Source organism: Toxotes jaculatrix, chromosome 13 (genome assembly GCF_017976425.1).
Source record: "Toxotes jaculatrix isolate fToxJac2 chromosome 13, fToxJac2.pri, whole genome shotgun sequence".
Classification (NCBI taxonomy): Eukaryota; Metazoa; Chordata; class Actinopteri; family Toxotidae; genus Toxotes; species Toxotes jaculatrix.
The window spans coordinates 10712288-10733729 of NC_054406.1; the positions used below are offsets into that span (position 1 = coordinate 10712288).

The 21442-nt window shown below is 41.9% G+C and overlaps 2 protein-coding genes across 2 annotated transcripts; one reads left to right on the top strand and one right to left on the bottom strand.

Annotated features, from left to right (window-relative positions):
- Positions 1–270: 270 nt before the first annotated feature.
- On the top strand, positions 271–19052 carry cap2 (cyclase associated actin cytoskeleton regulatory protein 2). Its single transcript, XM_041053962.1, has 13 exons — positions 271–503; positions 3823–3951; positions 4072–4172; positions 6823–6900; positions 12059–12202; positions 13129–13214; positions 13621–13726; positions 16407–16599; positions 16921–17084; positions 17263–17386; positions 17487–17569; positions 17726–17869; positions 17995–19052. Exons 2-13 carry the CDS (start codon positions 3834–3836, stop codon positions 18076–18078), a joined length of 1425 nt encoding a protein of 474 aa, XP_040909896.1. The 5' UTR covers positions 271–503; positions 3823–3833; the 3' UTR covers positions 18079–19052.
- On the bottom strand, positions 19041–21406 carry LOC121192326 (aurora kinase A and ninein-interacting protein). Its single transcript, XM_041053963.1, has 4 exons — positions 21276–21406; positions 20916–21029; positions 20537–20693; positions 19041–20361 (listed from the first exon to the last, which is right to left on the bottom strand). The coding sequence occupies exons 2-4, from the start codon at positions 21006–21008 to the stop codon at positions 19328–19330; spliced, it is 1284 nt and encodes a 427-aa protein (XP_040909897.1). The 5' UTR covers positions 21009–21029; positions 21276–21406; the 3' UTR covers positions 19041–19327.
- Between the last annotated feature and the right edge of the window lie 36 nt (positions 21407–21442).

Genomic DNA, 21442 nt, shown 5'->3' on the forward strand with positions numbered 1-21442 from the left:
GTTTATGGTGGAGGCATCATTGGATTTTGTACCTGCTGACTTATGTTTAGGGGGTGAATTTGAAAATGGGGAATTTCAAGTTGGGGATCAGACTCTGATTTCACACCCGTGGACTCAATGGTGATGATGATGACTCCCCTGTAAGTAAAGGTCCATTTCCCTCAGGAAGTCTTTGCCACATCCTAAACCAGACGTCTATTTTTAGCAGGGCTCTCTGAGGCTGCCATGTTGCCTGCGAGGTAAATGTCCGTCCGCCCCAGAGGAGATACTGCAGCACTGAGTCATGGTCCCGGTCTCTGCACGCTGTGTGGCTCTCAGGTTCACCGTGTTGCTTAATTAGGACATCCCGGAAGAGTCCCGGTGCCGTGCGCAGCTGAGTGACGGGGCAAGGGAGGCAGGAGAGGACCGCACGGCGACAGCGCGCTGCCACGAATCCGTCCCGGGATACTGACAGACACAACAAAACATCCCGACAGAAATTGACTGCGGACCAGAGGAGGGAGGTAAGCTGTCTCTTCACTGACCAGTTTTTTAAGCGAATGTCAAGTTTGGTTGATTTTCGGGGTGGGGGCGGGGGGGGGGGGGGGGGGGGGGGGGGGGGGGCAGAGTCCTGCGGTAAGAGTGTCTGACAGAGATGTGTGAAGTCTCTGCGTTGAAATGTCCAAACAAAGTCATCTTCACCTGCTCCCTGTGCGCCATGCTTTCTTACGTTTTGGCGCAGTGTGAGAGCGCACTGAATTCAATTTCTACTTTAATCTCGTTTGCCTTCTGGAGTAACGGTGATATTGTGGCGCGGAGCGTGAAGCATCAGATTTGAGGGGCGGTGAAATTCCTGTCAGCGAGCCAGTGCCATGTCATGTTATATTATGGAGCGTGATCATCTTTGGCCTGTGAGAGTCTGCCAGACGAGACACCTGTAATAAGCCATTGTGAGCTTCAAGCCTCCTATCAAGGTTATAGATTATAGATTATAAATTATTTTTTTAAACTAAATACCAGTTCACAAAACAATCTCACATCAAGGTCCATTTAGTAGCTTCTGGAGCTTTCAATTATGCCTCATGTCTTCCATGTTGGCTTAAAATTTGAGTTAAACTCAGGTAAAGAGCCCATCTGTTAATGAAGATCATGTAATAATGTTTAAAAGTCCCAGAACAGCTACTAAATGGACCTTGAGGAGAGATTGTTTTGTTGATGATTGATTTTTTTCAGCACAAGGTTACCTGCTTCACATTCACCCAAAAGTAAATGTTCTGTCTCTATTGCCAGGCCCATGTCACACTGATTTCATTGCTTCTCTTTACTGACTATTAACCACAGTATATTCAGTAGATCATCTATATAGATATATATTTTAAAAATCATGATGCCTACTTTTAGTTATTTAAATACAATCCAAACTTCCAAACTCCAACTTCTTGATACCATGGCTTCCTGTTTTAGTGGCGGTTTGAAACAAACTGCAGAGTAAACACTACTCTGACTAAACATTTATTTACTGAGATTTACTTCATCCAAGGCCCCAGAGTACAGCACAAGACACTGAGACCTACATTAGAATATCTTACAGTAGGTCCATAGCAGCAAACTCCAGGCTGTGGCCCAATATAGCCCCAAAGATCAGATACCAGGCCAGAGGGTTCAGGAGACACATGCAGGTCAGGGTGTAGTCAGTAATAACTTTCCACTGCAGGAACATGTGGTTTTCTCAGCTGTTGGCTTTGGTCTGGGGTCTTTATGTGGCAGACGCTGTGGCCCACCTGTCTGGAAGGACAGGGGAAGACGTGTTCATTTAGAGGAGGCTACCGTCGACACTAACTGATTACAATACTGATTATAGGAAGATGAATAATATGTAACGTGAATGGCTGCAACTTTTTTTGTTTTGTTTTGTTTCTCTGGCACTTCTGAGACTTTGTGTCTCAGACATGTATTTCTGATACAACCAGCAGGCTTCAACTCACACCAGCTGTTTCAAGTTCAGTTTCTGTAATGGGGTGAATAAATTAAGTATATGAAAAGTAAAAGGAGCATCATTGGCTGTGTCTTTGCGTTACCATGGAGAGTTTGGCTGATTTACAATACCATCTGTGCAGATGCTGGCTGTTTCTGTCTCACATTTTTTTAAACAAAGTTTGAAGCTGTGATTAAGCCAAGTGTTTTGGACTTGAGGAAATGCAGTAGTTGATTCTATGGCTGGATTAACTATAAATCCTCTCTAACAGCCCTTATTAAAAAGTGGTACCAAAATACACATAATAATACATTTCAATCCCCCTCGATCCAGTCACATTTCCTGGAGCAGAGTTGACATTGTTGGTTCATATCTGACTTGTTGCACACTTGTTATCAACCCACATCCAGCTCTCCAGGTTTCAGGTCTTGCCTAAGAGTCGCTGTGACCCAGAGAGCAGAAATAGCAGCTGAGTGCTGCGACAGGCATCTGGCACCAGTGGGAGATTTCTCCGGAGAGATGAGTCGATGACGCCCATCGGGACATGTTTGCTGCTCATAGCACATAATTACTAGACATAATTTACAAAAATTACAGACAGAAGACACAATCCAGTCTATATAGCTAGCTGCCATGTTAATTCAGAGCCTCTTGGTGTTTTTGTTTTTTTTTTCCATATAGATCATTTTGAAAAGCTACTAAAACCATTTATCATCCGCACCACTGGATTGTGTGTTGGACACACAAGTAGCAGGTGTCAGATTAGGAAGTGTGTGTTACCTAGGAGTAGTTGGCGTAAACATGCAGTAGGTTGCTGGATTGAATTCCACTCTGCTTGACTAATAAATGTTGGAAACAGACCCACATTGCCTCATGGTGAGGCATATGACTGGTCAGTGTTATACAACGTGGTCCATGCTGCTATCTCGCATGTATTTCTGTGGCATTCGGTTACAGTCGGAGATTTGTTTACATAGAGAGTAAGCTAGGCATGTCTATACTCCCAGCCCTGCTTTGTCAGGGTACCGTCTGCATGATCATGGATGTTATACAAATGCTTTTGCAGTCCAGTCTATTTCATTTCTAACAGGAGTTTTTTTGGGCGAACGTGTGGAAACATCTTCAGGTGAACATCCAGGGTCAGTGAGGTCACTCTTTACTTATAAGCATCATCACAGCTGATCTTTATCTGAGGGTATATCAGATCTCTTTACCCTACACCACTAATTGTATTTTTAAACTCCGGTCTGGTTCCATAACACTTTAGAAATGTAAGGAAACCGTTTAGAAATGTAAGGAAACCTTGAATCTCAATGTTTTAAATATCAGTGAATCTCATGGTTCAAGCATTACCATACCTGGAAAATACAGAAAACTGCTTCCTATTGTTTGTATCTCATCTTCACGGTCAATAAAAATACAATATTATCTATCAAGTACTTTCCCACGACCTTTTTTCACTCTCTCTTTTCTCTAATGTACTAAATAACTCTCTGACTTTCCCTCATCTTGGCTCCAGTCTCTGTCCCTCTTTTAATCCAATTGTGTGATACGTTCCCGTGTTCATGGCAGAGGCCGTGAAGGCCAGACATCTCAAAAAGAGACAGTGTTCATGTAAACCTCACCACATTGAATACTTTTAGTTTAACTCTTTGCCATGACATGGTCCATTGTTCAAGAAGAAAACTAGAAGCAGCAGAGTGGGAAAGTTGGTTAGTGAATCTGTCCTGGCTCCAGTTTCTCTAAACCGGACTCAGTTGAAATGTTTTGGGATCAGTAGAGTAAAACAATATCCAAAACTAATCATCAGTCTCAGATCAGAAAGACTACAGTGCAGCCAGTGCCCACTTTTGTTTTTTATTTTTTAGGTTTTGTCACCATGGAAGGTTTAATGCAGCGGCTGGAGCGAGCTGTGACTCGCCTGGAGCAGATGTCCATCAACGTGCAGGCGTCCAGTGGCATGACTAACGGGGGCTGCGTCAACGGCGTTGATGAAGGCAAGTCTGTGTTTAAAAACTGTCCCCTAAACTCGAAGGTTTGGGGGACAGAACTGTAGTTAAGAAGCAGGGGACACATTTCAGCATGAAACAAGCAGAGATTTGTCCTGGTGTTTTTAGGTCTGTCTCAGTGTGTGGAGGCCTTTGATGTGCTACTGAGAGGTCCGGTGTCTGACTACCTGAACAACAGCCGAGCCATAGGCAGCGAGGTGGAGAAACATGTGAGTGATCCATGTGTGCGGTGTGAATATTCAGTGTATAAAATCTCCCTATTCCGCACAAAAGCTGGCTGATGAATGATTGCAGACACACACCTGTCCGTGCAGACTTTGTCTGCACATGCACATGCTGCACCAGTTGTTGTTGGAGACAGATGTCACCACAGCTGCTGTTGTAATGATCTGCAATTTTAGCACAGCAGGGTTTTCAGTCTATTGTTCACAAAAGCAACTCTGCTTTAAAGGGGCACTCCGCTAATTTTATACCCCAAGTTCAGCTGAAAGTCCCTCAACTATTACAAAACATAAATCTAATTTAAATTTAACTGTAACTGTATAAACTGAGATTTAAAGAATATCCTCTCATTTACATGAACCAAGACACCTAGTGCTCTGTTGATCTGTTCTGTAAAGGGAGAGCAGATGGATACCAGGGGAGCAAGTACTGCTTTTCCTCACTGCCTACCTTTATTTCATTGGATGTAGATTTATAAACAAATAGGATTGTCCCATTGTAGATCCTACTTAGATATGTTTAGATATGCACAGCTCTGAAAGGATAGTAATGAGTGTATGGGAGGTCCATGATCTAAAGGTAGAAACCAGGCAGTGAGCACTTGTGTGTGTATGATAGCAAATGTTTCCTGTCCTCTACAAAGCCAAGGACGGGAGTATGATTGAACCTTGACCTTACATTCATTTATCAAACTGCTAGTGGAGCACCTTTTCCTATTTGGTAATGACCCGTACTCCCACTAGGACTATGGTAAGCCAGCTGGCAATAATAGCTGTGTTATATCCTTGGAATAAATCCAAAACAACAGAGAGGACTCCAAAACAGAAGAGTCAAGGCAGTTGAAATGACCCTGAAATGTTAAAAGAAGAAAAAAAAATGCTTGTATTTCTCCCGCTCTACCTTGAAAGAAGGTTTCTATCTCTGTGTCCCATCACTGCACGGGCTGAGGAGGGGGGAGTGTGTGAGCGAGAGCCAGAGGTAGTTTCTTTAAGTTTGTAGAGCTCCTTTTATGGACAAAGCCTCCCTGGTGGTTCCCTTGGCCCACAACTAGAGGTCTCAAACACACACACACAGAGAGAGAGAGGACACGGCTGGCTGGGACTAACCCAAACTCTGTGTGTGTATGTTTTGTATACTTGCTTTTGTATGTGCAAGACAGACAGATTTACTGGCTGTAGTTCAGTAGGCATGAGAATACACTGGCAGAGCACGAAGAAACTGAGTTAAAACCATGCAAATGTTTTCTTTTCAGGAAACTGCATCGTTGTCTGGATTTAATATACAGTGGGTACGGAAAGTATTCAGACCCCCTTAAATTTTTCACTCTTTGTTATATTGCAGCCATTTGCTAAAATCATTTTAGTTCAGTTTTTTAAGTTCTTTTTTTTTTCAGATTTATTAAAAAAGAAAAACTGAAATATCACGTGGCCATACGTATTCAGACCCTTTGCTGTGACCCTCATATATTTAACTTGGGTCCTGTTCATTTCTTCTGATCATCCTTGAGATGGTTCTACACCTTCATTGGAGTCCAGCTGTTTTTGATTATACTGATTAGACTTGATTAGGCAGGCTACACACCTGTCGATATAAGACCTTACAGCTCACAGTGCATGTCAGAGCAAATGAGAATCATGAGGTCAAAGAAACTACCAGAAGAGCTCAGAGACAGAATTGTGGCAAGGCACAGATCTGTCCAAGGTTACAAAAAAAATTCTGCTGCACTTAAGGTTCCTGAGAGCACAGTGGCCTCCCTAATCCTTCAATGGAAGACGTTTGGGATGACCACAACCCTTCCTAGAGCTGGCTGTCCGGCCAAACTGAGCAATCGGGAGAGAAGAGCCTTGGTGAGAGAGGTAAAGAAGAACCCAAAGATCACTGTGGCTGAGCTCCAGAGATGCAGTCGGGAGATGGGAGAAAGTTCTAGAAAGTCAGCCATCACTGCAGCCCTCCACCAGTCGGGGCTTTATGGCAGAGTGGCCCGACGGAAGCCTCTCCTCAGTGCAAGACACATGAAAGCCTGCATGGAGTTTGCTAAAAAACACCTGAAGGCCTCCAAGATGGTGAGAAATAAGATTCTCGGACAACTCCGTGACTGTTCTTGAATGGCCCAGCCAGAGCCCTGACTTAAACCAATTGAACATCTCTGGAGAGACCTGAAAATGGCTGTCCACCATCGTTCACCATCCAACCTGACAGAACTGGAGAGGATCTGCAAGGAGGAATGGCAGAGGATCCCCAAATCCAGGTGTGAGACACTTGTTGCATCATTCCCAAAAAGACTCATGGCTGTATTAGCTCAAAAGGGTGCTTCTACTAAATACTGAGCAAAGGGTCTGAATACTTATGGCCGTGTGATATTTCAGTTTTTCTTTTTTAATAAATCTGCAAAAAGTTCAACAATTTTGTGTTTCTCTGTCAATATGGGGTGCTGTGTGTACATTAATGAGGAAAAAAAATGAACTTAAATGATTTTAGCAAATAGCTGCAATATAACAAAGAGAAAAAATTTAAGGGGGTCTGAATATTTTCCGTACCCACTGTAGAAACATGTTGCTCAGTACATTCCTTAAAATGTGTTACACTATATGTATTATAATCCAAACCTATCTGACTCTGACCCTTCGTGATTGACAGGCGGAGATGGTAAACAATGCCCTGCAGACTCAGAGATCTTTCCTCCAAATGGCTGCCACACACCAGGAACCTGCACAGGTAAAAGAGCAGAAAATGACAATGCAAACCCAAACATGGTACAGATTTTGACTAAACCTGTGTATATCAGTGGCCACATTATTAAAATGTTTCTTGTAATATAAACAAGTCTGAAAAAGTAAAAATCTGAAGAGAAAACAGGTATTTTGCTTAAATTAAAACTATAATGCCTGTAATTTTTGTTAAATAATATCTCAATTGTGTTCCAAACATAGTAAAACCAAAAAAGATGGCATGTGCCAACATGCCAGTTATTCCTGACACTTTACACCTAACTCTGAAACAATAGAGTTGGCACCCTTGTGGCCTCTGGCTGTAAGGAGCTGACCATGAACTGCAGCATCCATGGTTTGAGTCTGGACGGGGACCTTTGTTATGTGTCAGTCCCCATCTGTCTCTCTCTTCATTTCCTATCATCTCTCCAAAATGCCCCCCTCCCCCAGAAAGCTATGTTCATGCCAGCTTGGTTGCCAGTTGCATGCAGACAACAGTTAAAGTTATTTGATGGTTCAATGACTACTAGCAAGAGAAATCAGGTTTTCCAGCCTTCATGCCACTAACAGTCCATGTCAAATCCTTAATTGTCTCACTGCTGTTGTTGTTGTTTACAGTGTTCTCTGTTTCTTTTATTAGCGCCCGACTGAGAGTATCTGAGAATAACTGTCATGTGACTTGACACCCTCATTATGATTGACTGCTGCTGTTTGTGTTTGTGCTGAGTGCGAAACAGCTAAGCAAAGTAAACTTTTGCAGTTAATTGCAGTGGGTGAACCGCAGTGCAGTCCTTGCAACACTCAGATACAAAGTGCATCAAATGTTTGACGTTTAACAGCAGCCTCACGACGAAATGGGCTGTATCAGAGTCCCCGTGTGTCAGTCTGTGTCCTCCCCTCCTGTGTTCCCCAGCAGGCCGGCCCGTTCACAGAGGGATTACTCTGCTCTTTGACTAAGAAAACGCTAATACAACACATTCCCAACATGTTCACGTATAGAGAAAAAGAGGGTGGGAGAGAAAGCTGTGTGTGTGTGTGTGTGTGTGTGTGTGTGTGTGTGTGTGTGTGTGTGTGTGTGTGTGTGTGTGTGTGTGTGTGTGTGTGTGTGTGTGTGTGTGTGTGTGTGTGTGTGTGTGTGTGTGTGTGTGTGTGTGTGTGTGTGTGTGTGTGTGTGTGTGTGTGTGTGTGTGTGTGTGTGTGTTTGAGAGCCAATATGATATCATCCCATTGGCCTTCTGTTTGTGTTGTGTGTGTGTGTGTGTGTCTCTGTGTGCGCGTGTGTGCATTACAGGGTCCACAGAGCCGACCAGGAAGTGATTACTCCCTTTCTGTCAGGTCATTGGTTGAGAGGCGGTGAAAAGAGCGTTTAGTGATAGTCAGAAATGCAAACAAGGAAAGAGCAAGGGCTTTACAGAGAGAAAGAGAGAGAGGGGGGGGGGGGGGCTGACCTAGGAGAGGGGTGGGGTGACAAGTCTCGCCCCAACAGTGTTAATGTCATAGAGAGCTTTCTTCCTCAGTCTTTTCAACATTTGAAGCATGATACAGCTTTTTTCTGTTCACAGATTTGAGACTTGGATTTGTGTCAGATTTAAGCCACAAAAATGAGGACTTGAGATTTGACCTGAGACAAAAAGATTCAAATCACAGATGCAGACATTGTAAAATCCCACAACACATACAGTTTAAATAAGACAGTGCCAGGTAAGCTTTGCATTACATAGCCGAAGACCTTAAATATTTAATTGTTAGGCCTTTGTATTGAAGAGATCTGGTCTGAGCTGTGGGGTTAAAAAACATTACTGATCTAGGTTTGAAAGCAAAATGTTCAAATGGCACGGAGGTTTAATGGTGAGCATCAGGTAAACAAACTCTGACGGGCTGAAGGTTTAATTTGCAACTTTCTTAGGGACTGGTCACTTGACTCTGACTCGACCTTAAAGATGGAAATCAGCTTGCATCTACTGCTGTACTGAATTTTTTAAAAAAAGTTTTTGAAATAACAACATCAACAAAAGTCTTATGAGTCTAATGCCATGTTAATGTCATATTGGAAATGTTTAGTCGTATATATACATGTTTTAATAGTCAAAGTGAGGCTAGCTAAGGACGCCAGGTCTCTCATGTACAGAGTCAACCTGACACACAAACCGTCAAATACACTCACATACTGAATTCCCACACACACACAAACCCTCCTCCCAAACACACACACATCTGTTGACCTCCTTCATTCACGTCTGTATCTGTAGTCCTCAACGTGGATCAAGCAGAGGAAGAAAAGTGTGTGTGACTCTCGCCAGTACCCCCTTCTCTCTCTACACAAACACACACACACACACACACAGCTCACAAACTTCTGGCCTTTCTCTCCAGCGCAGCCCTGTTGTGCTCTCTGACTTTTTATGGTCATGTTCTATATTTGAGCCTGTTGTCAGTGTGAGTGTGTGAGTGTGTGAGAGAGAGTTAGAGTGTGAGACAAAGAGGAAGAGAGAGAGCTTAACTTTCTTTCGTTCTCTCTCATGTGACCTCAGGTTGGCCTGTTAACTCAATGTGTGAGTGCGTGTGTGTGTCTGCGTTTGCTGGTTCTGGCAATTCACACACACACACACACACACACACACACACACACACACACACACACACACACACACACACAGTGGACTTTTACAGTGTTAAAAACCCTGCTACAGCTGTTCTCCCATTGTCGCCCTCCACTCTCTGCCTTTGATCCAGTGCTTGTACAGGAAGTCAAGGCCTCGGATTCTGTGCTATTGCAACACACTGAGCTCATTCGCTGCCCATCAAACAATGTGAACCGACGCTTTTGATCCTTTTGTCAGGTCATTCTCTTTCTGCCTGTGCTCACCACTTCCACAGTCCACATCCCTGCATCAGGTCACTTCTTATCCATGTAGTCACATGTACTTGCATGTAGATAAATATGTTTTCTGGTAGAGTGATATCTGAGCGAGTGGCAGTGGAGGTTATAAATGACTTTGTTGATTTTAGTCATTTTGTTCAGCTCATTTCAAAGATTATTTTTCACTGTGTAGTTCAAAAACACATCACTTTTCGTAACTCTGAGTTTAAGGAGCTGCTTCAGTTCAGTCTACGTCTGTAGGGTGAATACGAAACTACTCTCAGTCTTCGTGCTGAGCTAACTGTGTCCTGGCACTAGCTTCAAGAGAACTAATAGTGTTTAACTACTTCTGTAATATGTTAGATCATGGCTGACCTGACAATACCACATTCAGTCCACCAGTGAAAGGAGCTCCAATGCAAAAAGCTGCTGATTTGGTCACTGGTGGTTGAGCACGAAGATTTATTGCAAATGATTCATTTGTTTATGTGCCTATTGAAAACCACGTGAGAGCTGCTGCAGTCAGAGCTTCTCATCAGCATATGAGCCTTCTCGCTACTGCTCAGTGTAACACTGCCATACTTAAGTGTAGATTTATATGTGCTTAGGAACGTAGCTGCTTCTTTTCCCCTCAAACACTGTAGTAGAAGATTTTCAGACATGTTGGTCGTTCCTGAGCTGGCAAACTGCTGAGGGCCTTACGTGAAAGCAATTGACTGTGGCACTGTTTCAGAGTTGACTTGATGCCAACTCTGAAAACTGCCAGAATTTAGGTTACTGAGGATGTGGGAATATGGCTCGGGAATATGGGAATGTCCTTTTTAAATAAGCCTTCTCTGCACCACTCAATCTCTTCTCAAATCTTCTCCTCCCTTGCTGTGTTGCTTGATCAAATGAGGGGGAAGTCCACACTCTGACCTCGGCACTGACTCACAAAATAAAAGTCATTCTGTCAGTGAGAGCCATGATGTTGTTGTTGTGCTGTTCTTGCTATTTCAGTCATGTTAGTTACAGTGGTGAAAAGTAACATGTACTTACATAGTGTACACATGTACAAATTGTGGGTACTTTTGACTCCCCTATATTTTCTGCTAATACTTTTGTATTTTATTACAAGTTTAAATGCAAGACTTTAACCTGTAAATGCATCTTTTATTACCCATTAGTTTTCATGTAAATAGGAAAGAATGCAACAAAATGAGTAAGTGCATAAATACTAAAAATAGAAATAATAGCTGCAGATTGAATTAGGACGCAGAAAGGTGATGGAAATGTTATGCTTAGCTGTTTTTCCATGAGCTCGTTACCTTACATTCCTCCGACATTCCTATCCAGCAAACACGGTACATCCCTATTTGCCGTAGTGTTGTGTCTGTTTTGGACATGGCAGATATATACTGCTTCAAAGACTGATATTAGCTGGATTTAGTGAGAATAAAAGCAGCTGGAGGAGCAGAGAAAGGAGCATCTATCTCATCTTATGGAGATCATGTGCGTCTGATTGGGGGGAAAAAAATTTGGAAAAGAAACGGAGAAAGTGTACTTCTGTTTCTGTTGGTGCACACAAGTGTTTACAGAAGATCCTCATGCCTTCATTTACCTATATTATACAAAAAAAATACACAAAAATAAAAAACAGATAAAGTTTATGAACATTCACATACACACACACGAACTGTGGACTGTGGGATGAACCATAGATATCACCTAACATTACAGCAGGTATATGTAATTTATATAAACATAGAAATGACACTGGCTTATCATAATGAACCAGTTACTTTAATACTGGAGCAGTTTTCTGCAGTGTGGTCTTCAACTTCCCATTTGAATAACGAAACTATTTTGTCACAGCTCATTACCAGTAAATGTTTCACATAGCATCCAGTTCACTGCAGATCAAAACAAGAAAGCTGCTGCAGCAATTCAGCAGTGAAACATTGTGTTCCTGAATCCTATGTGTGTGCAGGCGCATGTGTGATAGGTAAACTGTAAACACTGGAGGAGCGGTATGCCTTACAAGGCCAGAGGGATCTCCCCATGAACCGAGGAATGTTTGCAGGAACAGAGCAATGGGGAGGGGAGCTGGGAGCCGAGTGATACTGCAGCTGAGATCTGGAAGTTCCAATGGAAAAAAGGCTCCAGCTAATAAAATTAGTTACTGTCCTGTAGCCTAGTTTAGGAATTACTGAGAGCAGCCGGGGTATGGATGAGCAGGGAAAACAACTCAGGGTTGTAAAATCAAAAGTATCAAAAGTTTTTCTCCTGCATCACTGTCCCTAATTCCTCTCTTCTTCTCCTGCAGATGGAGCTTCGTGACCTGCTGAAGCCAATTTCGGATCACATCCAGGAGATCCAGAACTTCAGAGAACGAAACCGCGGCAGCAGCCTCTTCAACCACCTCTCAGCCGTCAGCGAGAGCATCCCCGCTCTAGGCTGGGTCGCTGTGGTACGGAATGAGGCAGTTACACTGTATACATGATAATACACCCTGTGTATCATCATATAGGCACACAAGGACACACATGCAGTAGAGATGTATATAAACAGATAACACAAACTTACTCAAGGATAATATTGTAAACCAAGAGTAAAGCAACAAGCATTGAAGGGCATCCAAATTTCCAGAAATTAAATCTCAAATCTCAAAAGCTGAAATCAAAGGGATTCCTTTATGGTTTAAAAGAAATAGGAAGTATTAACCATGAAGTGTTTGGAGTTTCATGTTGCAGAAAAATGCTTTGATCAGCTACAGATACACTGATAGTATAAGAACACTGACACAAACTATGTCTGTGTAACATCATCAGAAACTTAAACTCAATCTAAGTTGGAATTTAAAAAACCAACTAAACACTCAAGAAGAATACTAATTATCAGAAAACTACACCAGAAATCCAAGTCTAAACCTTAAGTGGACTGTAATAACGCTGCATGTAGAATGAGTGCTATAAATAAACTCAGTCTACCATGTTTCTCCTTCCTTCAACAACACAGTATTTGTGCCTCTATCTTCCTTCTTATCAGTCTCTGTTTCCCATTAACACAAAATCTCTCCTTCTGAGTTTTGGGATGAATATCATTTAGATTAAGATCAAAATCCCTCCTCTTGAGTTCTTAAATAAAAACCTCTAGTACTGGCTCTGGTCAGTGTAAGCTGCTGTCAGGAGGGCCCTTTTCCCCACAGGGCTTATCAAACAAGTCCAACTCAAGGCTTTAAGTACAAGATGCCGTTGTGAGCTCTTCTGCTTTTAACTCTCAAATGAAGACAAATCTGCTGATAGTTCTGAACGAGACAGTTTTGATCTCACAGTGCTTCTGTCACACTGACGGTGAGATAAGAGGGTTTCTAACAAACTTTCATCTCATCTCAAGAGTCAGAAGCCTGGTCCGTACGTGAAGGAGATGAACGATTCTGCCACCTTCTACACCAACAGAGTGCTTAAGGACTACAAGGAAACGTAAATACACCTTCTAAGTTCTTCATAAGCATTACTGTGCACTTGTCATGAGGGTGATATCTTTTTTTTTTTTAATGTCTGGGAATTCGATAAACCTGAGTAGTCTAAACAAAATTTAAGCCTTAACCACTTAAAAACAGAGATAAGTCACTTCTCAGTGTGATTTACAAGAAATATAACACACCAGTTAAACGAACAAGAGAAAAAAAAAATTGTGCACCTCTAGTTTTCTGCAGCAAGTAGAGGTTCCTGTATCCGGAAGATGAACATGTAATCAGAAAGAATAAACCAGAAATGTTTGTGATAGGAACCGTTGCTCCCTCCTGCTTTACTGCATCCCTCATCTTCCTCCTTCCTGTTTTCATCATACTATCATATCTTTCTTTCCCCCAACCCACCCACACAGCGACAGGCGCCATGTGGACTGGGTGCGCTCCTACCTGTCAATCTGGACCGAGATGCAGTCCTTCATCAAACAGCACCACACCACTGGACTGGTGTGGAGCAAGAGCGTGAGTACACAAGCCTAACTGCAACTCAGCATCATGTTACGCACACCATTCTCCTATAAGAATAAGGATGTAGATGTGAAGCATGCTTGCACTTGCTCCTCCAGCCAGCGTCCAGCTCTTCTCCAAAAGTGAACAACCCATTTGCCTGAAAACAAGAAATCACTCCTATAACAACTTGTTTATTATCTTAGCTGTGTTTTCATTCAGTTTCCATTCACATGCTTTGATATTTTTATATCAGAGCTCAAATTAACTTCTACTTTTTGCATTCACTTCCATTTTTAGTTATAGAGGAACCTTGGTTACGTAAACCACTGCAGAGTGCATGAATGAATGAATGAATGAGCTTCTCCTCAGTGGCTGCACCCTGCGGTTCTCCATAGAGCTCACAAAACCCCTGTCACTCCCACACTCTCTTCTGTTTATGGATGTCTGCTCGGGGACTTCTCTGCGCTCACACACTCACTAGATCCCAGAGATTACGATGGCTTGAAACCAAATCCTTCAATGCACACTTGACCTCTTTTTCTTGTCAGTTAGAAGGGTTTCTCTCGTCTTTATTCACTCAGGGAAATTTGGCTGTGTTGTGTTTTTGGCAACTGAAACCCAGACGTGAACTCACGAAAACACGCTTTCTGAGAAATTGCTGCACTTACATTCTTAAAGGAATAGTCAATCATTTTGGGAAATACGCTTATTCACTCTCATGCTGAGAGTTAGATGAGAGGACTGATACCGCTTTCATGTCTGTGCACTACATATGAAACTGCAGCCTGCCGCGGGTTAGCTTAGCCAGAGCCTGATAAGCTGTTTCACCCTGTTTCCAGTCTTTATGCTAAGCTAAGATAACTTTCTCCTGGCCTTACTCTAATTTTTACCAGTCATGACATTGACATTCATGTCCTCATCTAGAAGAGAGCAAACATATACATATACTAAAATGTTGAACTGCTCCTTTAACGTCAAATGACTAGATTAAAGCATAAAGTGAAAATAATATTCAGCAGCTGTTCTCACATGTGTGTTTTCTACATGTAGAAACTTGAGAGCCTGCCTGCAGTGGCTGTGTGTGTCAGCTGTTGCCCCTGCTGTCAGACGACAGAGCTGAAGTGTGTTTGAGGGACACTGTGTGTGTATACAAGGATGGGAGTGTGTGGTACCAACAGGTGGTCCTCAGGGTTTACTTGAATGGAGGTTTTCTTCACAAGAAGAACTCCGACAAAGGCCCTGTGTACATATACAGCCTACGCCGTAACCTAAACTGCAGGGCTGGTCCACACCCCCCCCACCCCCTAACGCAGCCGTCACGCCACGCTTATACTGTGACATGCTCAGCCTGACATATGGAGGTGGCTTCACACATACAAACCACCAAATTACTGCTGATCAGGGTTATCCTTACTGAATGTCTCACTTTTAACAATTAGTGTAAATGAGTGTTCAAATATTTGTTCCAGCTGTCCCCTACGGGCTCCTGTAGGCACTTTGTGGTGGCCTTTGACCACGAACTGTGTTAAGTTCTTTCTGGATGACAATCCACACACAGTCTACAACTAATCTACAATTAACTGTGTTTATCATCAAACAAACTGCTAATTATTCTGTTATGTATTTAAGTATTTAAAAACTTTTAAAAAAAGTTATTTTTCTGTGCATGTTGGTGTACACATATACACACAAAGAATGAACACAAAGAAGCAGTCAGACAGTTTTACAGCCATGCATGGACACACACACACACACACACATACATTCTGGTTCTAATCCAGTGGTATGCGCTGAGCCGTTTAGTGTAACAGGTCTGCATTGTTCATCTATGATACGCACGACACATGTGCCTCGTGTCAAAGGTCAAGTAGCCTCAGCTGTACTCAAGAGTGTGTAAAGTGACAGTTCAACCCTTTGAACTCCTGTGATAGGTGAGTGTGTCTCTGGCAGCTGTGCAAGGCCTTCAGACGGCAAGTGTGTGTGTGTGTGTGTGTTTGTGTGTCTGTGTCTGTTCCTCCTCACTGTAGGAGTCGATTGATGACTGTTCACTTTTTCTGTGCACAGCTCATCAGTTAAAGTAAATGTGTATTTAGTAACACATCAGTGTGGACTGTAGATGACTAGAGCACTAATTAGAAGACCTGATGAACCCCATTAGCAACTCTGTTCAGCCAAACATAGTTCAAGCTAGGGCAGCAACAAGTGATTAGTTTCAGTGATGAATCATTTTGTCAACGAAAAATTAAAAACAGTCCAAATTTATTCAGTTTACAGTGATATAAAACACTGAAAAGCAGCATGTCCCTACACTTAACAAACTTAAACCAGAAAACATTTGACTTTTTTTCTTTGCTTAATGAAACAATCATTTCAGATCAGGTCCATCCAACATGTGGATGAAATGATGCAAAAGGATAAATAGAATATTTCCATCTGTTGAATTGGTGAAGTAATATAATACAGGGAGTCTTGGATTTGAATATTTCATTCAGTGTAAACATCCTTAAAAGTAAAAAGGCATAAATGCTGCCACAAAGCTTTGAATACATTTCTTGTGCAATACTCCCCCTGCTGGAAATTTTTATCACTACAGCTGTTATCCACAAAACACCTGTTACATCTGTGTTTTCTCTCATGAGAAGTTCAGAATGCAATGTCGGTATCTAAAATGTGGCTTTCTTTATCCCCCCAGGGCCCCATTGCTCCTCCTTCTCTCTTTGACCCCCCCACCGCGCCAAGTGGACCCTGTCCCCCACCTCCCCCTCCTCCCCCTGGCCCACCACCGGTCTTCACAGATGATGACTCCAAGCCTCAGGAGGGCAGTGCAGCGTCCCAGCACTCAGCGCTGTTCGCTCAGCTCAACCAGGGCATGGACATCACCAAAGGTGTGTTCAAAGAGCAGAGGGCATCACTCTTTTCCCTTACCTGCTGTTTTATATCACATCATGTTCAGTCCTCATAGATCATGTCCTCATTAATAATTCTGGGGGTTGTGTTACAGATGTGTTACACATTTTTTGGACTAAATATCTTAAAATGTGACTGTTTCTAGGCAGCAAACTGAATAAATGAAACTAAATCAAAATGGGTTTTAGTATTTTCCACATGAATTATACTCATCATGCAAGGGGATACACTTTACATTTAACTGAACTGTTAAAATAATTTTTACAAAACAGGTGACCTCAACATTTTTCTACCTGTAGGTTTGAAGCACGTATCAGATGACAAGAAGACCCATAAGAACCCAAATATGCGTTCTCAAGCACCACAGAGCAAACCCAAGTCCTCAGGGACTGTGAACTCACCACGAGCAGCAGTCCAGAAAAGACCCCCTCTGCTGGAGCTGGAGGGGAAGAAATGGAGGGTGGTACGTGAAATGTTTTACTTCATCTTTCAGGGACAATTCCCAAAGGAAGATGTTTTTTTAGTATATTGTGTGATTATATCAAATCATCGGGTTGTGATTTGGTAAATTCAATCAAAGCCAATCACATTTGAAATATGTCACAGATTATTGATTGGTTCTGTTTCCCGTGTTGCTGCAGGAAAACTTCGAGCAGAAACACGACCTGGTGATTGAGGAGACGGAGCTGAAACAAGTTGTCTACGTCTTCAGTTGTAACAACTCCACCTTGCAGATTAAGGGCAAAATTAACTCCATCATCATTGGTGAGCTGCCTCCAAAGAAACTGAAAATATAATTTTTGTGATTACATTTATAGTTTCTCATTATAATTTTCAAAATTCCACATATGTTCACTGTCCACAGACAACTGCAAGAAACTGGGTCTGGTTTTTGAGAACGCAGTTGGGATTGTGGAGATCATCAACTCCAAGGCAATTCAGTTACAGGCAAGTAAAACATTTACAATAAGTTCATGTACTGGCTTCAAAAGACACACAGAACATATCCTGTGTGAAAACAGCATTAGAATCAGTTCTATTTATTTATTTGTGTAAATTGTGCCACAAACACGTCAGTAACTGTGACCTGTGTTTCGGTTGCAGGTGTTGGGAACAGTTCCCACTATTTCCATCAACAAGACAGAGGGCTGCCAAGTCTACCTGAGTAAAGATGCCCTGAACTGTGACATTGTCAGTGCCAAGAGCTCTGAGATGAACATCCTGATACCTAAAGGAGATGACGATTATGTAAGTGTCTGAGATAAAGTGACACGAAGAGAGATGCTAGCTCTTTATTGACTTCTGTGTATATTTCTTTGTTCTTTGTAAAGTTTTCGTGTGTATTTTCAATAATCTTCTCGGTTGTTTCACAGAGGGAGTTTCCAGTCCCGGAGCAGTTCAAGACTGTTTGGGACGGCTCCAAACTGGTGACAGAACCTACTGAGATCGCAGGCTGATTTGATGCTTTGTCATCTTTACCACCACCACTGAATTGAAAAAAAATATACTTTTCAGTTCCCCTGAATTTATTAAATTTCAGAGATATAAAAATGGATTTTCTTCGCAGGCACTCTAAAACACACTATTGGTCATGTAATGCTTCTACAGCACTTTGAAGCTGCTGATTGTAATGAATCATTCACTAAGCTGATTTTTCCCTCCTACAAAACACATCCCCACAGAATAATCTGAGATTTCAAGTTTAAATCACACAAACACACCATATTTTCCCTCTCACTTATCTGTGCCATAGCAAGAAAGGCATTTATTTAAGAATATGTAACTGTTGAAATATAAGCAACCTTACAAGGTCTTCTCATTATCAAAATCACATTATCGTCTAAATAGGTTCTCTAAATGTTTTTGTATGACAGCTAATGCACAAATTAGACCACAGTAGCAATATTATTTAACAGAAATAGCTAAAGTGGACGTGACACGCACATGTAACATCCAGTGGCCAAGCAGACAAGAAAATCTCAGTCTAGGGTGTAGTGTATTTTAATCACCTCTTTAAATGTGTATAGTGCATGGTAGTCATGTAGTACTGTTTCACTTAGTGAGTGAACAGTGTTCAGTGTATTTTGCATTAATGTCAGATGCCGACTGTCTTGCTAGTGCATAATAAATGCAGTAATATGATGTTCTGCAGGTGACATGAAATCAGCTGATCAATAATTAACCAGGTACTTGGCTACTAATTTCTTGTATGCCTTAAAATACTGACAGTACTGGTCACTTTTACACTTGAGCACTTCCTAGGTTCTTTATTTCTTTGTACATCGCTCTATTTTGTACTAAGATGTAGCGTATGGCACCAGCATAGGGGAGAAGATAGTGTACACCACTAATACTTTTCAAAACGTTTAATTTACATGAAAACTATTTGATGTAATTGTGTATCATTTTTCAATTAAAATCAAAACTCTCACTTCAGGCTTGTTTGCATTATTACAAAAAGGAGTTTCACCTCGAGGGACATATCAGTGTCACACAGACCAAAAGAATAAGGTATTGCTTCAAAGAAACAAACTTCAACATGAGAAACTGGGGAAAAAAACTTCCAGGAAAATACAAGAGACCTACAGATAAAAAAAGTGAGAGGACAATAACAGAGAAGAGGCACAAATATGATTAAAAAGAATCTAAACAGTACAGATTAAAAATCCACATGCAGCAAGACTCCCGCAGTTTCAAGTACTCCTTTCAGTGTCTGATCACCATATTTCCCTGTGAGTCTTGAGTAAAGAGCATCTCATCTTCCTCATCCTCCTCCACTAAAGGCTTGTAAGCAGTAGTTCTCACGGCCCCAGTGCTTAAGTTACTCTGATCTTTGAGTGGACTCCTGACTTGCAAACCTCTATGTGCTATCACCCTGAAGCCCTCAGAGTCCTGGGTAAACAACATGGCCAGACTGTCCTCTTCAGCCTCTCTGCTTTGCTGCCGTGGTGCTCGTTTTTTAACAGGAGAGCTGCTTGGTTTTGTCCACTTGAACTGTGAGATGTGGCTCTCTTCTTTTTCAGTCCTCTTCCACAGTTGATCTGTTATGTGTTTTTGCGGTGATGCAGTTTTTTGTTCTGTCCATTTATGATTTGAAAGAGGTTCAATATGAGAGAAAGATGAATTCTTACTTGGGGACTTAGAATACAGGAACCTGCTGTTTTCTTTCTCATCCTCCACCTGAGAAAAACTAGATTGTTTGAAGGATTTTTGAGTTGAGGTTCTCCCCTTCAAATCCGTCCAAAATCCAAAGGCTTCCTCACTTTGTAAACTGTTTAGGAAACTGGGCTCAGAGTCTCTGAAGTTCTTCCCTGTGGTGTTTTCCTCATTATTCAGGTAAGATTCACTGTGAGAATATTGGCTATAGGTGAGCAGTGGGTCCTGACTCCATGCCTGTGGAGGAGGCTGACTGTCACCTAGTAATGTGTCTGTGAACCTCCTTTTACTCTGTGGTGAATTCAACTCTTCAGACTCCTCTTCTTCAGACTCAGAGTACATGCGTGGAGAAGGTGTCTGGCTTGCTTCACCTTGCTCCTGCCACATTGTTGCCTCAGGCTCAGTCACATTTTTACTTTCCCCCTCACAATCCACACCAGGCTCAGAGTCAGACTTTTCAGGGTACGTTTCTCGTTTTCGTTTTGTCCCTGATCCAACAGGTGGGGGAGAAGTTGAGGTGGATACTGGGGAGGACTGCCCTGAGTCCATGTTTGGTACTTCAGAAGCAGACATCTTATTGAGAACTTTTGGCAGAAGGCATAAGCAAGCATTTAGTTAACACAAAAGGAAATGTGTGTATTCAAGTAAGTCAACAGTCTGCTACAGCCTTACCAGCTTCTGACTGATTTTTCTGAAGACAATAATAATCCTAAGACAATGTCTTGACAACCTGATTGCAGCAAAGAATTTGCTACTTACCTCTGCGCTGAGAAGTGAAGAAGGTTGATATAGAGCTCTGTTTGGTCTTTGGCATTTCCATTTTGGTCTGAGTGAAGTTGAGAGCCACAGCCAAACTGTATCCTCCAGCTTCAGCGAAGGGGTTCAGCAGTTTAGAAATGGGACGGGTAAGCCGTTTCTGAAACACAAGATGTGTAGAATGAAATATGGTCCTTAAGTGTAATAACAACGTAAGAGGTTATTGATAAGATAGTGTTACTTATTGATAGAGATATACTCTAAGTAATAGTGTCTGTAATGAACACCTACTTTGTACAAGTCATTAAACGCATTAATTCACTGCTTCATTGAGAAGTAAACAGTCATTTAGTCAGAATTAAAAGACAGTATCCACATTTACCTGTTTAGCTTTTCCTTTAAGTTGCACTGTGTCCAGCCAAACACCACACTCCTCTTGAGCAGAGGTTTGCAGTGCTGGTTTGGACGTCTTCATGGTGGAAAGTGAAGAAAAGATCTGCAATACATTAAACAAAAATATTTTTTGTGAGTAGAATAAGTTAGATGAACATTTGTAGCTCTTTCAAAGTCTATTTATATGTTTTCACAATGTTAAAGTAAATTCACACTATCAGTGTAATCGTTCTAAGTTACAAGTCTGGTGTTAGCTCTGTTAGCCAACTTCGCTAACAGCTAGGTGGTATTTATTAATAATAAGATTTTGCCATATAACGCAGAGCGATCATATCATATTTGAACTGACCTCATAAAGTTGCTCAGGGATGTTTTCAGCTTTCCTTTGCGTTTACTTTAACCTATGTAACTTAGTTAATTGTCTTTCTGCTTAGAAAACTGTCCCCGTTTCTGTTTGTTTGAGTCTGGCGCCTTGACGATGAGCTGCCGATGACGTTTGACTGTGTAAAAACGATA

Bases quoted from the DNA above. Each gene is read 5' to 3' on its own strand.
- cap2 (XM_041053962.1), top strand. From the start codon at position 3,834: ATGGAAGGTTTAATGCAGCGGCTGGAGCGAGCTGTGACTCGCCTGGAG. The intron at 13,215-13,620 runs GTAAATACACCT...CCACCCACACAG, and splicing joins CTTAAGGACTACAAGGAAAC to CGACAGGCGCCATGTGGACT. The intron at 13,727-16,406 runs GTGAGTACACAA...TTATCCCCCCAG, and splicing joins GACTGGTGTGGAGCAAGAGC to GGCCCCATTGCTCCTCCTTC.
- LOC121192326 (XM_041053963.1), bottom strand. From the start codon at position 21,008: ATGAAGACGTCCAAACCAGCACTGCAAACCTCTGCTCAAGAGGAGTGT. The intron at 20,694-20,915 runs GTAAATGTGGAT...CTTGTGTTTCAG, and splicing joins TTAAAGGAAAAGCTAAACAG to AAACGGCTTACCCGTCCCAT. The intron at 20,362-20,536 runs GTAAGTAGCAAA...TTCTGCCAAAAG, and splicing joins CTTCACTTCTCAGCGCAGAG to TTCTCAATAAGATGTCTGCT.